At 36.9% G+C, this 12,523-nt stretch overlaps 1 protein-coding gene across 1 annotated transcript in view; it reads right to left on the bottom strand.

The window, feature by feature from the left end:
- Window positions 1-1,439: 1,439 nt before the first annotated feature.
- The window catches only part of LOC143281315 (ras-related protein Rab-1A), an 11,603-nt gene continuing 519 nt past the window's right edge, over window positions 1,440-12,523 (bottom strand). The window contains exons 2-7 of the mRNA XM_076586504.1: window positions 8,358-8,430; window positions 7,641-7,688; window positions 6,886-6,933; window positions 5,833-5,928; window positions 3,917-4,048; window positions 1,440-3,072 (exon numbers count right to left, since the gene is read on the bottom strand). Coding sequence (XP_076442619.1) covers window positions 2,875-3,072; window positions 3,917-4,048; window positions 5,833-5,928; window positions 6,886-6,933; window positions 7,641-7,688; window positions 8,358-8,430 — 595 coding nt within the window. The 3' untranslated portion in view covers window positions 1,440-2,874. The remainder of the gene's footprint in view (window positions 3,073-3,916; window positions 4,049-5,832; window positions 5,929-6,885; window positions 6,934-7,640; window positions 7,689-8,357; window positions 8,431-12,523) is intronic.

Below are 12,523 nucleotides of genomic sequence, written 5' to 3'. Positions count from 1 at the left end.
TTATCTTCCTTGTGCCATTCCTCTGGGCCCCAACGAGATCAGACTTCGAAGCCCACTGGGCAACAGACACGTTTTTACCTTTTCACGTTTTTTCCCCTCACTGATCAGATTAATTCGTTTGTGGGAAAAGGTAAACCTATATCTCAGAGCACATTTCAGATTATGTTCCAAATTTCATTTGTGCTTCCATAACGGCCACAAAATTGTTCATATTTAAAGATTCATTTACCTTTTGACCGACCATTGTTCTATGTGTCCACAACATGCTCACTGCAAAACTGCCATCAAGAGCCATATCTTAGCAAGTGCTAGAGATGTTATGGCTTTTTATCAGACAACAGTAGTCTCTAACAGTAAATTATATTCACACACACTGAAAGCTCTACATGTGAACTTTATGGACCCTGCAACCAACCAGTTATCCGAGTTAAAAGAGGCCCCTTCAGCACTTGCAGTCTCTGGTCAGTGACATAAACGCTTTTGCTTCAAATATTGAAAGAATTGTGTTATTATGATGGAGGGAAGCTTACTCTGATAAGATATGGATACATAAATGTTACCTATACTTGGTCAGAGACCAAGCTCTATTGTTTCTTCCCTTCTTGTGATTTGCAAACTGTTGACAGCAATCTTGAAGTAAATATGTGTGTGGGGAATTCAGAATGAGCAGCATGGGAGAAATGCCACTGAAACGATGCAGATGGGACAACACACAAAAAAAACCATCCAGATCAACTTTCAAAACTTTCAGTAGTGCTTTTCTTTCAAAAGAGTAAGAGCGCATAGGGTTGACAATGAAAATGTGTCCGCAAATGAGAAAACTAGGCATAAATGTTTTAAAGAACTATTTTTGTGTGCATGGCTGACAAAATCACATGCTCTCGCATCATCCCAAATCCCTGCAGATTTCTGGGAAGCAAAATGTGTGGTTTAATACAGGATTTTCATACAGAACAAATTTCCAAGCACAAAATAATTTCACATACAAAGTTAGTTTTGCAGCCAAATGGGTTTACACACGCACAATTTCCGTGTATTCAGCCATACACACCTCATTAAAACAAAAAATCACACGCAAATTTTTTATGTACATTTTTAATCAATGATATTTCTGTGCTGCTCTGAGTACAGGCCAAAAGAGTAGAAAAGCGGGTGGGTGGGCAGACAGGCAGATGCACACTCATCATACGCAACCTCTGCTTCACAACTATCGCACATCCACTTCAAGACAAGAAGCATCAACCAAATGGAGAGCACGGCCACAGACAACAAACGGTGCAGCAGGAAGTGGTAGCTAACCTACACAATGAAGCAGACCGGATACCGACAATGCTGCTTATCAGAACCCACCCAACCCTTGGCCTCTTTGCATACACCTTCATACTTCTCTTTCACCATCCTTGGTGCTCTTCTGTCCAAACAGCTTCTCCTGATGCCCCTCTGCTTCTGCTGTCAATTTAACTGCTGTCAATATCAGTCCACTGAACTTCAAGATTGCAGTCTAATTGCTTACGTTGTTATTTCAGTCTGCTGTGTTGAAAAAGATGTTCATGATAGCGAAAGGACGAAAAAAAAAAAAAAAGGAAGTTGACAAAATGTACATCGGAATGCCTCTTATAATGTAGAGATGAGTGTGCTGAATATAACAGAAAACATTTGTTGGGATACTGAGAACACGATAGCGTGAGAGCACTTTGTGTTTTAGTCAGACTGAACTTGGTAGCACACACTTAAAGGGAAAAAAAAGTTTTTATCATTTATGTTACACGATACCAACCCACAGCTAAACTCAATACACATTTCCACAGCGATTATACCTTACAAAATGGGACATACAGAAAGTGAATTAAAGGAGCAAAATATTAAATGGGCTTTGTACATAAATGGACAGAACAAGAGCATTCATATCTTCCATTTATTTCTCTGTATACTGCAGTGTCAAATCTCACTGAAAACATAAACACACGGACATCATTTCACAACTCGCCCTCTGTACAAAGTGGATGGTTTCCCTACAAATTCCTTGTTCAAACATGGAAATAAAAAGGTTCCACTAAGTTTTTATAGATACAATCATTCACTTGGTCTACATTTTCATACCTGCAACTAATTGTTTTATCCACTTTCATTAAGTTTCACAAAAGAAACAGACTGCTTGACACACACACAAATCTAAAAGAGAGAAAAAAATTCATAAACCAATAGGAAAAAATAAAATTGAACGGAGGGTATGATATCTGACCAGGACAGACTTCAAGAAATAGAAAAATAAGTTCAACAGGGCTCCTCTATCACTGCAATTATAAAAACATACTGCTCTGGTGAGAAAAATAAAGTTTATTTAAACCATAAATCATACAAAAAAATAACACAGAAAAAATATCATTAAACAAAATAGTTAAAGAAAACAATTAATAAATGAATGACACTTGCATAAATAAGACATGAACACATTAAATTCACTGACAATCTTTTTTTTTTTTTTTTTTTTTTACAACTACAGAACAAAAATCTCTACAGAAGGGAAAGCATATCCTAATATAAAATGATGATCAAAAAATCAATGTCACTGGTAATCATAAATGTATAAGCGGATGACAAATGCAACCCAGGACTATTCTCTCCCTACTTTATTGTGGAAAAAAAAAGAAAAGAAAAAATCCCTTGCTGTCTGGTAAACAATAAACGATGAATTGTCAAAATGGCGAAACATTTTCCCTTTTTTTTTTCTCTTTTCTTTTGTTTATCTGAATGACAGTGACAGCCCCAATGAAACGCCTCTGTTCAGTGAGTGAAGTGTCCAGAGCCCTTACAAAACCCTCCATTGACTTTCCACAAAAACACCACGGTTGTCACAGCTATGGAAAAGTCACTTTAACAGCAGCCACCACCCCCTTGTTTGACTGGTGTGCTGGAGTTTATTTTCACGCTGGGCTTGTTTTCTGAGGCAGCTGTCACTGGGCCCATTCTGTTCTTGATCTCTGCCGCCATGGTCATGAAAGCCTGCTCGACGTTCGTGGCATTCTTGGCACTGGTCTCCAGGAACGGTATACCCAGTTGATCAGCATACTCCTGCACACACAAAACAATCATCTGGTACAGTAAGTCCCAAGCCAAAGACCAACAACAGCCAAACCTTTCCACAGAAGTTTATTTTACTGGCACCGGAAATAAAAAGTTTGGTGCGTTCTCACATGCACACACAACACTGATCTCCCCTTTTTTGCCCATCTTTTTTTTCTTGTTCTTTTACAAGAATCAGATAAATTCCCTCAAATGCAATGTCACTGTCTGGATTTAGAAGCACATACTCTATAAATCTAACGAGAGGTCTGTGATATATTTATAACAATAATAGTTACCATCATTAATTTATCAACAAATTTATTTCTTCATTCATCTGCTTTGTTCATTTGGTTTGCTGACTACTTTAATTTTTTTTAATATTCTTACTTCAACTGAGCAATAACAACGCGCTCACATTTATACACCAGGCAATTAAGAAAATATAGTCATGACATTATATTCTTCATACATGAAGAGAGAAAGATCAAATGTCCATGCTCTGAAAAACAAACATGCCACATAGATATGTTCAATGCAAGAGTATTGGAATAAGGCATACATGTTTATTTTAAAGAATGTATTGCACATATATGTAAAACAAATTAATAAAAAAAGAAAGAAAAGAAAAGAAAAAGCATAGACGTATCTTTTTTTTAAATACTTGTTAACTTGTTAAGTCTTCGTACATGAAACAACTTTTCAATCCTCACAAGTCCTAAAATAAGAAAATAATAATTAAAAACTTTTAATAAAATGGCTGTGGCAGAATTCTGACAAGAAAGTTCTGATAATGATTTTAAAAGCAAAACGGTTGAAGGTAAAATAAGACTGCTTTTGACAAGTTCTTTACCTTGGCAGTGGTATAGTCCACCACTTTCTTGGTGGTAAGATCACACTTGTTGCCCACCAGCAGTTTGTTGACATTTTCACTGGCGTATCTGTCAATCTCCTGCAGCCACTGCTTCACATTGTTGAAAGACTCCTGAAAAAAAAAAAATACAACCATCGCGATTAAAACAAACAGAAATGTATCAATACATGTAAAGGTAGGGAAATATGCTTACCAAGCTTTTTTTTTTTTGAAGAGGAGAAAATTTGCAAAACAAGAACTGCATTCAGACAAGTGTCCAGCAATATTACAAAGGCTAGAAGGGATCATCATCATCATAAATTCCATCCCTCTTTTATTATAACATGATCAAGGAACCCTTAATTAACCAGTAGAGTGCCTATAAGACGTCACCGGACGTCCTACAAAAAGTATTGCCATAGTGGCTATAGACATCCACTGACATCCTGCATATGTTCCAATTTTTCCTTCACTGGAGTCTGGTTCAATTCACACAGACTCTAACACTTAGTTTGATGTGTCTGGATTATAATAATACTATTTAATGAACTTACATCAGGCAGAAGACCTCTTTCTACTCGGTAATAATCTGCTGACCATGTGATACGCACGCGGAAAAGGGGGTTGCATCATGTGCAAACAAATGCACTGAAAACTGTGTCCAGTGAAGCAAATAGTCACAGTCTGCAGATTTGCACAATTCTGAAAGCTCTACTTGTGATTATGGACAGCTTTTGTGATGGAGGAGGATCTCTCTTGTCTGATGATTGGTTTGAAAACTAAGGTAATTGACGACAGTTATGAAACTAACAGCCCATTTTATGGTAATTCAGTCCATCCATCCAATCAGACAGTGTTTTTGAACAACTGGCTATGACTGACAGAATACGTACAGCCAGTGTTGGAAGAAGTGAAGGAGAGGGATAGGAGTCATGTAAGATGATAGGTAGAATGCCAGCCAGAGGCCATCAAGGGGGCATGGCTATTGGGAAGAGTGTACTCACATTTCAAAGCCGACAGAAGCTAATTGACAACCGCCAATGCCCCACGATTTTCACAAAACACAGTGCTGAACCTGCACTGGCCATGGAACACGTGCTTTTTGTTTTTAACGCTTTTTTTAGCTGAATCAGAGGGATGATTTGTTTGAAGAGGTGGCAAGCCAGATGCACAGCACACACTTTAATCGGCCCACGTGCAACTTGAAAGGAGTGAATGTCATCAACTTCACCCTCTCACTTGCAAACGCTCTTTGCTGTCAAAAAGCTTGCCAGTTCAGTTTCTGGGACTGTGATCGACCTTTTACGTTGACTTTACTAACTTTTGTTATTACTGGGACAGTGATTTACTTACATGTCTGCAAGAGCTGTGATTTGTTTTCATAAGCTTATAGCCTTTCTTCTACAGGTATAATCCGACGATAGGCTTGCTATTTCTAGCTGTATTTTGTTTCTTTTCTTTATGGATGTCATTATGTCGAGGTGGAAATACTTTTTTGCTGCACAAAAATTATTATCTTGACTTTACATGCCTGAACAGTTACCTACAATCAACCTAATTGGGGAAAAAAGCCCAGAAGCAGAATCTACACTCATTTTCCTTCACAAAAACGTTTTCTTTCTGTATCGCCCATAGCTTTTGTGCTAGAATTTTTTGTTTTTTATTTCCCATGAATCCTCAAAATTCCCTGGCAAGGGGAGAGCACTTTTTTAAACAAAATTCTCTGGCACTGAACTGGTTAAAGAACTGAATGTGAGGATCCTGGACCTTCACTGAGATGACTGTGGGGAGGGGAGGGGGGGGCCTGTCCTTGTAACAGAGTAAAAATCTCTTAAACAAGCTTCCTATTGTTTGCTTAATATTTCTTTCAGAACCCTGCCAAAACAAAATAGCAGCAATGGTGTTCAGTTTCTTACCTGATCTGTCACGTCATAGACAACAATGATCCCATGAGCACCTCTGTAGTAGCTGGATGTGATTGTGCGGAATCTTTCCTGTCCAGCTGTGTCCCACTAGAAGCAAAATGAAGACATACAATGATATACACTTTCACATAAAGTTTGCAACGCAAATTTAACTACACACTATGTCCAGTGTCAAATCTAACTCACACTGTTTACAGTTAAACAATTAAAAAAATAATAATAATAAAAAGTATTAGGAAACAATTTCTCATAGTCAACTGTGACAGAAAGCTCCAAAGGAAATCAAGTTCATGCAATAACAATAACAGACATTTACCATATTTTACAGACTTCAAGGTGCTTTAGATTATAAGGTGAATTCTTTGAAATTAAAACAAATTTAAATTATAAAAAAAAATCTTTACAAAACATAAGGCATATATCAAAAGAGAAGACATGGAACATTTGATGGCTTGATCATTTCACTGCTGCGGCCACGTTTGCACCTTCAGCCAAGTCAATATCAAGGCCTTCTTATCATCACTTGTGATCTGCTTGCTTGTCTGCATCTCCATCTTCTTGAATCCCTCCTGTCCCCGTTAGGTCTTTGTGCGAGTTGTTAGTAAGCAGTCAGCTGGGGTTTTTTTTTTGTGATTTGTGGGAAGGTTTCACTCATTTTCACCATTTAAGACACCATGTTGACAGATTTCAACTATGCATTAGGTGCATTGTATCAAATGGAGCACTGGTCAAGTTGAAAAAGTATTGCCTTTAAGCAACACTCAAGTAACACATGAACCCCATATCACACTTAAGTAACAGCTTATGATTCCTGCAGTGATGAAGCTCAACTTTCACTTTGTGATGTCAATTCAAAGACAAGCTGATCTATACTACTGTGTAACAGTATCACCAATATTAGACACTTGAAAATTACACATCCCATTATGTAATCCTGGACTGCAGAGATAAGAAATGCACATAAACCATTTTAAAAAGTGCAGTGATCAGGAATTATATTCACAGTAATTTTCATCAGGTATCATTCTAAACATGAATACTTACAATCTGTAACTTGATAGTTTTGCCATCCAACTCTATTGTACGGATTTTCTGCACAAACAAAAATATCATGAGAAACAGAAAAGAAACACACCACATGCACACACAAAATTTATGGTTTTTACTATATGCACCAAACAGCACATTGTCCAAATTACCTTTATGGTCTTGTACATGAAAGTGACACCTGGAGAGAAATCCAAAATTTCAATTCTACAAATACATTTTCTTGAACCAAAACAGGAATTTTCGTAAATGGGAGTTTGAGAATGGGAAAAAGGGGGCTGCCATCATCGCTAAACTGACCTTAGCAAATTAGGGACAGAACATTCTCTACAAAACAGATTTTAATGTCTGAAATCAAGTTAAATCTACTTGCTTCTTTTTCCTTCCGTAAAAAATAAATTTCCTGTTTCATCATCTACCTGAGTCAATCTCAATTCAATTCTTAGTGTAAACAAAATCATTCATGGATGCTATTAACATTGATCTCTATGTTCAGTTTCTAGTGTTGACAGAATCATCTATGCTACTTATTTTGATCCCAATATCTGAGGCTTCAAATCTGCATGCGTTCCCCAAGGATACAGTTTCTAGTGTTGACAGAATCATCTATGCTACTTATTTTGATCACAATATCTGAGGCTTCAAATCTGCATGCATTCCCCAAGGATACCAAGGAAAGATATCAAATCTGCGCTCCCAATCTTTCGCAACAAACAAATCTGCTCAGTTCATAGCTTAACAGCAATACTTACGAAGTCAACACCAATGGTGCTGATGTAGCTTTCTGTGTATGTGTCATCCTGTCACACAAAAAAACAAACATGTTAGGTATATTGGTAAACAAATATCTTATTTTTCAACCAAAACCATGCATTACAATTCATCAATCAGAATTCAAATACTAACATAATTCTTTTAAAAATGTTCTTCAAAATGGTACAAACGAAAACAAATTCATGAGCAGAGAAAGTGGAAACTTAGCAATCAAAGCTCACGTCTGTAACACAGGATGTTGGAAACTAGTGTTCATTTCCTGAGTTAATTTTCCAACACTTATGCAAAATCTACTATCTTTATTTTTTTACACATCATTTCACAACTGGAATTATACTGGCAATAAACTGAATAAGATTAAAAAGAAAAAGAAAAGATAATGAAGCAGCTGCCAAGGACAATAATGTGCAAGGTATGAAATTATACTTCTTGCTGTTTCACAAATGCTTGCAACGACCAAACTTAGATTTATAAGCTCTTTGGTATTTTATACAGAGAGCAGCAGCCTGCAGAAGAACTCTCAAGCTCTCTCATGTGAACTGCTTGCATTGATTTTATCCTGTCATGTTTTCTAATCATAACCACTATCACAACTGTCTAATGAGGTATTTTCCAGTACTTTGTATTCAGAACAGCTTTCTCTTTGCTCTTTTTTATGCTTAAACAAACAGAAGTCACCAAATATGTGTACTTACTGCAAACCTCAACAGCAGGCAAGACTTTCCCACACCAGAATCTCCAATCAGCAGAAGCTTGAACAAATAGTCACTGCAGAATACAAAAAACTTGAATTAATATAAAGTGACAGTACTTCCTATCATAAGAATATCACCAAACAAGTACACAACATACTTATCAAAATGTGGGAAAAAGGTTGGAATCCAGGAAGAGGGTTAATTTTGTCATACTGCAGATATAGCAATCTTTTGCTTCTTTTCTTCATGTGTGAGGACAAACGTACTGAAAAAGATGTCAAACGCTTTATTGAATTATTCATGAAACACTCATACTGCTTTGCTTTTTAATTTTTCTCATCCTCAAACTATCTGAAGAAATATACAATTAAGTTATTAAGTGTTAAGCTCCAAACAAATTCATTCATTCACCCATAATACTACTGATATTAGTGAGAATTATACCCACAACCACTCCAACAGTCCAAGTGTTTGAAACTGCAGGAATAAGTAAATATTGCCCTGCCACATAACATCCATTATCAATTCAACATAAATCATGATGAATTGCTATCTGATTCTGAGATAACTGATCTAGTGTACACTTTTTGACAAGTCACTTTTCTTTACACAATAAATGCCTCTACATCATTTGAGACATGTCAGTGATAATCTTTTCTTCTTTTTTGGAAAACCAATATGAAGAGAGTGACAATACAGACTTTTGATCAGGGCAACTTTAACTACCTTAATGAAAACAGACAGCCTAACCACCTTAATGAAAAGAGACAGCCTGATAGTGATAAGCAACTTCACCAAAAACATCTACTGGCCACTGGCATACACAATGTAAATGCCTCACACACACAGTGACACACACACACACACACACACACACACACATGCGCGCACATGCACACTAATTCTCTTCCTCTTTGCTAAGAGTAAGATAAATGACATGTTAAGGAAGAATCAATCTGTGTGTGTGTGTGTGCTTGTGTACGAATGCCATTTGTTGATGCAAGTAGTTTCTAAATGCTGGACAAATACGAAATTCATCCGGACAATTAAATTTTTCATAGACTTGCTTGACTGGGCAAGTGAAAAATATAATAAAGCCCTGGACAGGATAGCACCGAGACTTTTATAGCTTTTATTGGTTACTGCTGGAAGATTCACTGGGCATAAGCCATTATGCAATCAGTCATCTCTACCAACATCATGTGGGCTGCCTTGTGCAAGTTTAAGATGATCATGAACTTGATGAAGGGTGACAAACAAAATAAGGCCCTGAGAAAGACAAAGACCCAGGTTCCAGAAAGGGAAGGTGGTGCAAACTGCTGTCAACCTACATTTTGTCTGCATGGGAAAGGACTGTCCACAGTACCCTTTGATATGTGTCATACCCTTCAAAAGAACTGGACTTTGACCACCCCACCCCCACCCTATTACTCTTATCCCTTCTGCCAATCATATCCTATCACAGTATCAGTGTATACAGAAGAGACAGAGGGAGAATGGGCAAATGTGGAACAGGGAATCATATAAGAGGAGAAAAGGGAAGGATGATTGTGGTCGTCATGTTTCTGGTGATCTGAGTCATTACTGCTTATACTGAATGGGTCTGGGTCTTTGTTGAGTGTGCCAGTTCATTTCCTATTGATAATCATGACCTATGCACTGAGAAGGCAAACAGAGAGAGATAGAAGGGGGGTGGGGTGCAAGCCTAAGGACAGAAATAAAAACATGGTCACATTAAAGTAAAGGGGGACTGGGTAAAGGAAGGACAGAGGGGGACAAGGTGGGAGGGGGGAACAAGATGATGATAGTGAAAGCAGCAATGACTGCTCTGAAAGTGGGAGTGGATGGGGTGAGTTGGTGTGGGAGGGGTTGGGAGCTATGGAGATGGGCTCAGCCATTCATGGCTTGGTCCAGTCATTGTCCTCTTTTTCTGACTGCAGACATGCCTCACTGGTGATATTTGATCAAGAAAACTGCTGACACACTATTAACAGCAATGTCTAAAGTCTGAGCTAAACAAAATGGACTTTGTAGGGTTGTAACAGACATGGAGAATATTACGCTCTCAATGTATCAAGGAAACAGGACCATGACCACTAAGTTGCAAGCTGGAGGAGCCTGACAACGGTCCCCTGGAGTTGTGGAATCACCAGACAACAAACTAGTTTTCGAGAAAAATTACTGTTTGTTGTCCAAAAACAGCAATCAATGGCAAGTCTCCTTAGAGCTGGACAACACTTTTCAATTTTTTGCTCTTTCATCAGATGCCTATTTCAGTAATGACTCTTAAACCTCATCTGCTAGAGAACATATTATGACGTGTATCAGGAGCATGACCAGATTTTTCAAAAAACACAAGTCTTAAAAATATCACTTGCACTGTCAGGCAAGTTCAAAGGTTAAGCTTGCCTGACATGACCATCTGCCCTACCCTGGGCAGTCAGGCAACTGTTAATATGGAGTCCCGCTGTATCATTTTATGTAATGTTAATAATGACTTTCCAGCCTGGATATGTTATTAATAAAAACAGCAAATCCTTGTCAAGCGCCTCACACAAAAACTGACATTGTCACAATGAAGCAAGATGATAGAAGAACTGGAAGATTTTTGATACACAGCAAATGTTCAAGGTCTATCAATTTCATTCTTCCAGTTCACTTAAAAGTTAAACCCTTCCTTTTAATACTGACATGCAATAACTACAATAAACAAATCATTCAAATCATCTTTTTTTTTTCAAGCTGTGTTTTGATCAACTGATCTGTGCCCTAAATCCATGTATTAAAACAGCAACATATACTCACAGAAAGTCAATTAAAACTTCACTTTTCAGGCAACAATCTAACAGTGACAATGTTTTATTCAAGATGTGTCATTCAAGAACAGATTTCTGGATACTGTGATCAATTACATATGTGCTATACAGGTGGCGAAAGTATTTCTTCTGGATACTCTGACCATTTTCACATAGTCAGTTGAGCAAGTATTCCTTCTGGAAACCCAAACCAATTTCACTGATACTACTTTTACTAGTGATGGTATATTTTATCTCCTGCCCGTTTTCTTGTTTTTAAATTTCAAAATGAAAATACTGATTAATCAACTGATGAAACTGCATTTCATAGGAATGTTACCATTATTTTACAGCACAATATCAAACTTTCTATAGTAATAATACAATAATACCAAAACCAAAATACTGCTTCTGTTTCGTTGTTCTTCCATCTTGGTCTACTGTCCATTTCAGCAAGGAGTATCCCACAAAAAAGTATAACAATTTTCAGATTTCCAAAAGAATGTTTAGCATGCAAAGCTTTTCCTGTTTTACATCAATAAAAGATTTTTTTTTCCATTACACAGCATCAATTTACAGTTGCAATAAGGTCGGCCCATCCAGATATCTCCTCAAAACATTCTACAATCTGGATGAATGAAAACAGTCCTGAGGCAGTAGACAAGGTACAATATTAATACCACACTGAGGTTGGATGCTTGCATGAATTCTTGAATTTAAAGGCTGACTGTTCTCTGACCAATCTCTCTATATTAAAAGAAATAAAAGAAAAGAAAAACAAATTTGTTCAGAACATAATTATGTGAAAGTAACACTAACTTTGATTAAAAAGATTTCTCACCACTTCTGGGTTAAATTCATATCATTAGAAAATGTTCACATTCCTAAAGTTAGTATATGACAATGAGAATGTCCACACCCATCAACATCCTTAACTATGGTTCATTTAAGTCTGGTGTATACACAAAACCTAATGAATGTGACTGAATATTCTATATTTCTAATATTGTGCAATTTAACCATCCCTTGTTTCCTAACTTTTAGTTTACTGTAACCTTAGATGAGAGGCACTGACTTGGGTTATCAAGTTTCCTGAAAATGGCTGGTTAGTTTCTGATACTATCTGGAAAAAATACCTGATATGCAAGTGACTCAGGATTGAACAGAATAACATCATTTATTAAGCTATTTAAACAAAATATCACCTTTAGTTTTATTGTTTCAATGACATAATACGTCATATCTGACTAATATATCCAACATTATTAATTAAACTTTTCAATCACGATTCTGAAACAACCTTCTAATGGTTCCCTATACTGAAAAATGTAATTATACCCTGAACATGTATATGACGTTACCTAAACCCTA

Source organism: Babylonia areolata, chromosome 4, assembly GCF_041734735.1.
Source record: "Babylonia areolata isolate BAREFJ2019XMU chromosome 4, ASM4173473v1, whole genome shotgun sequence".
Taxonomy (NCBI): Eukaryota; Metazoa; Mollusca; class Gastropoda; order Neogastropoda; family Buccinidae; genus Babylonia; species Babylonia areolata.
The sequence above is the reverse complement of the archived record's forward strand: the minus strand, read 5'-3'. Positions and strand labels throughout refer to the sequence as shown.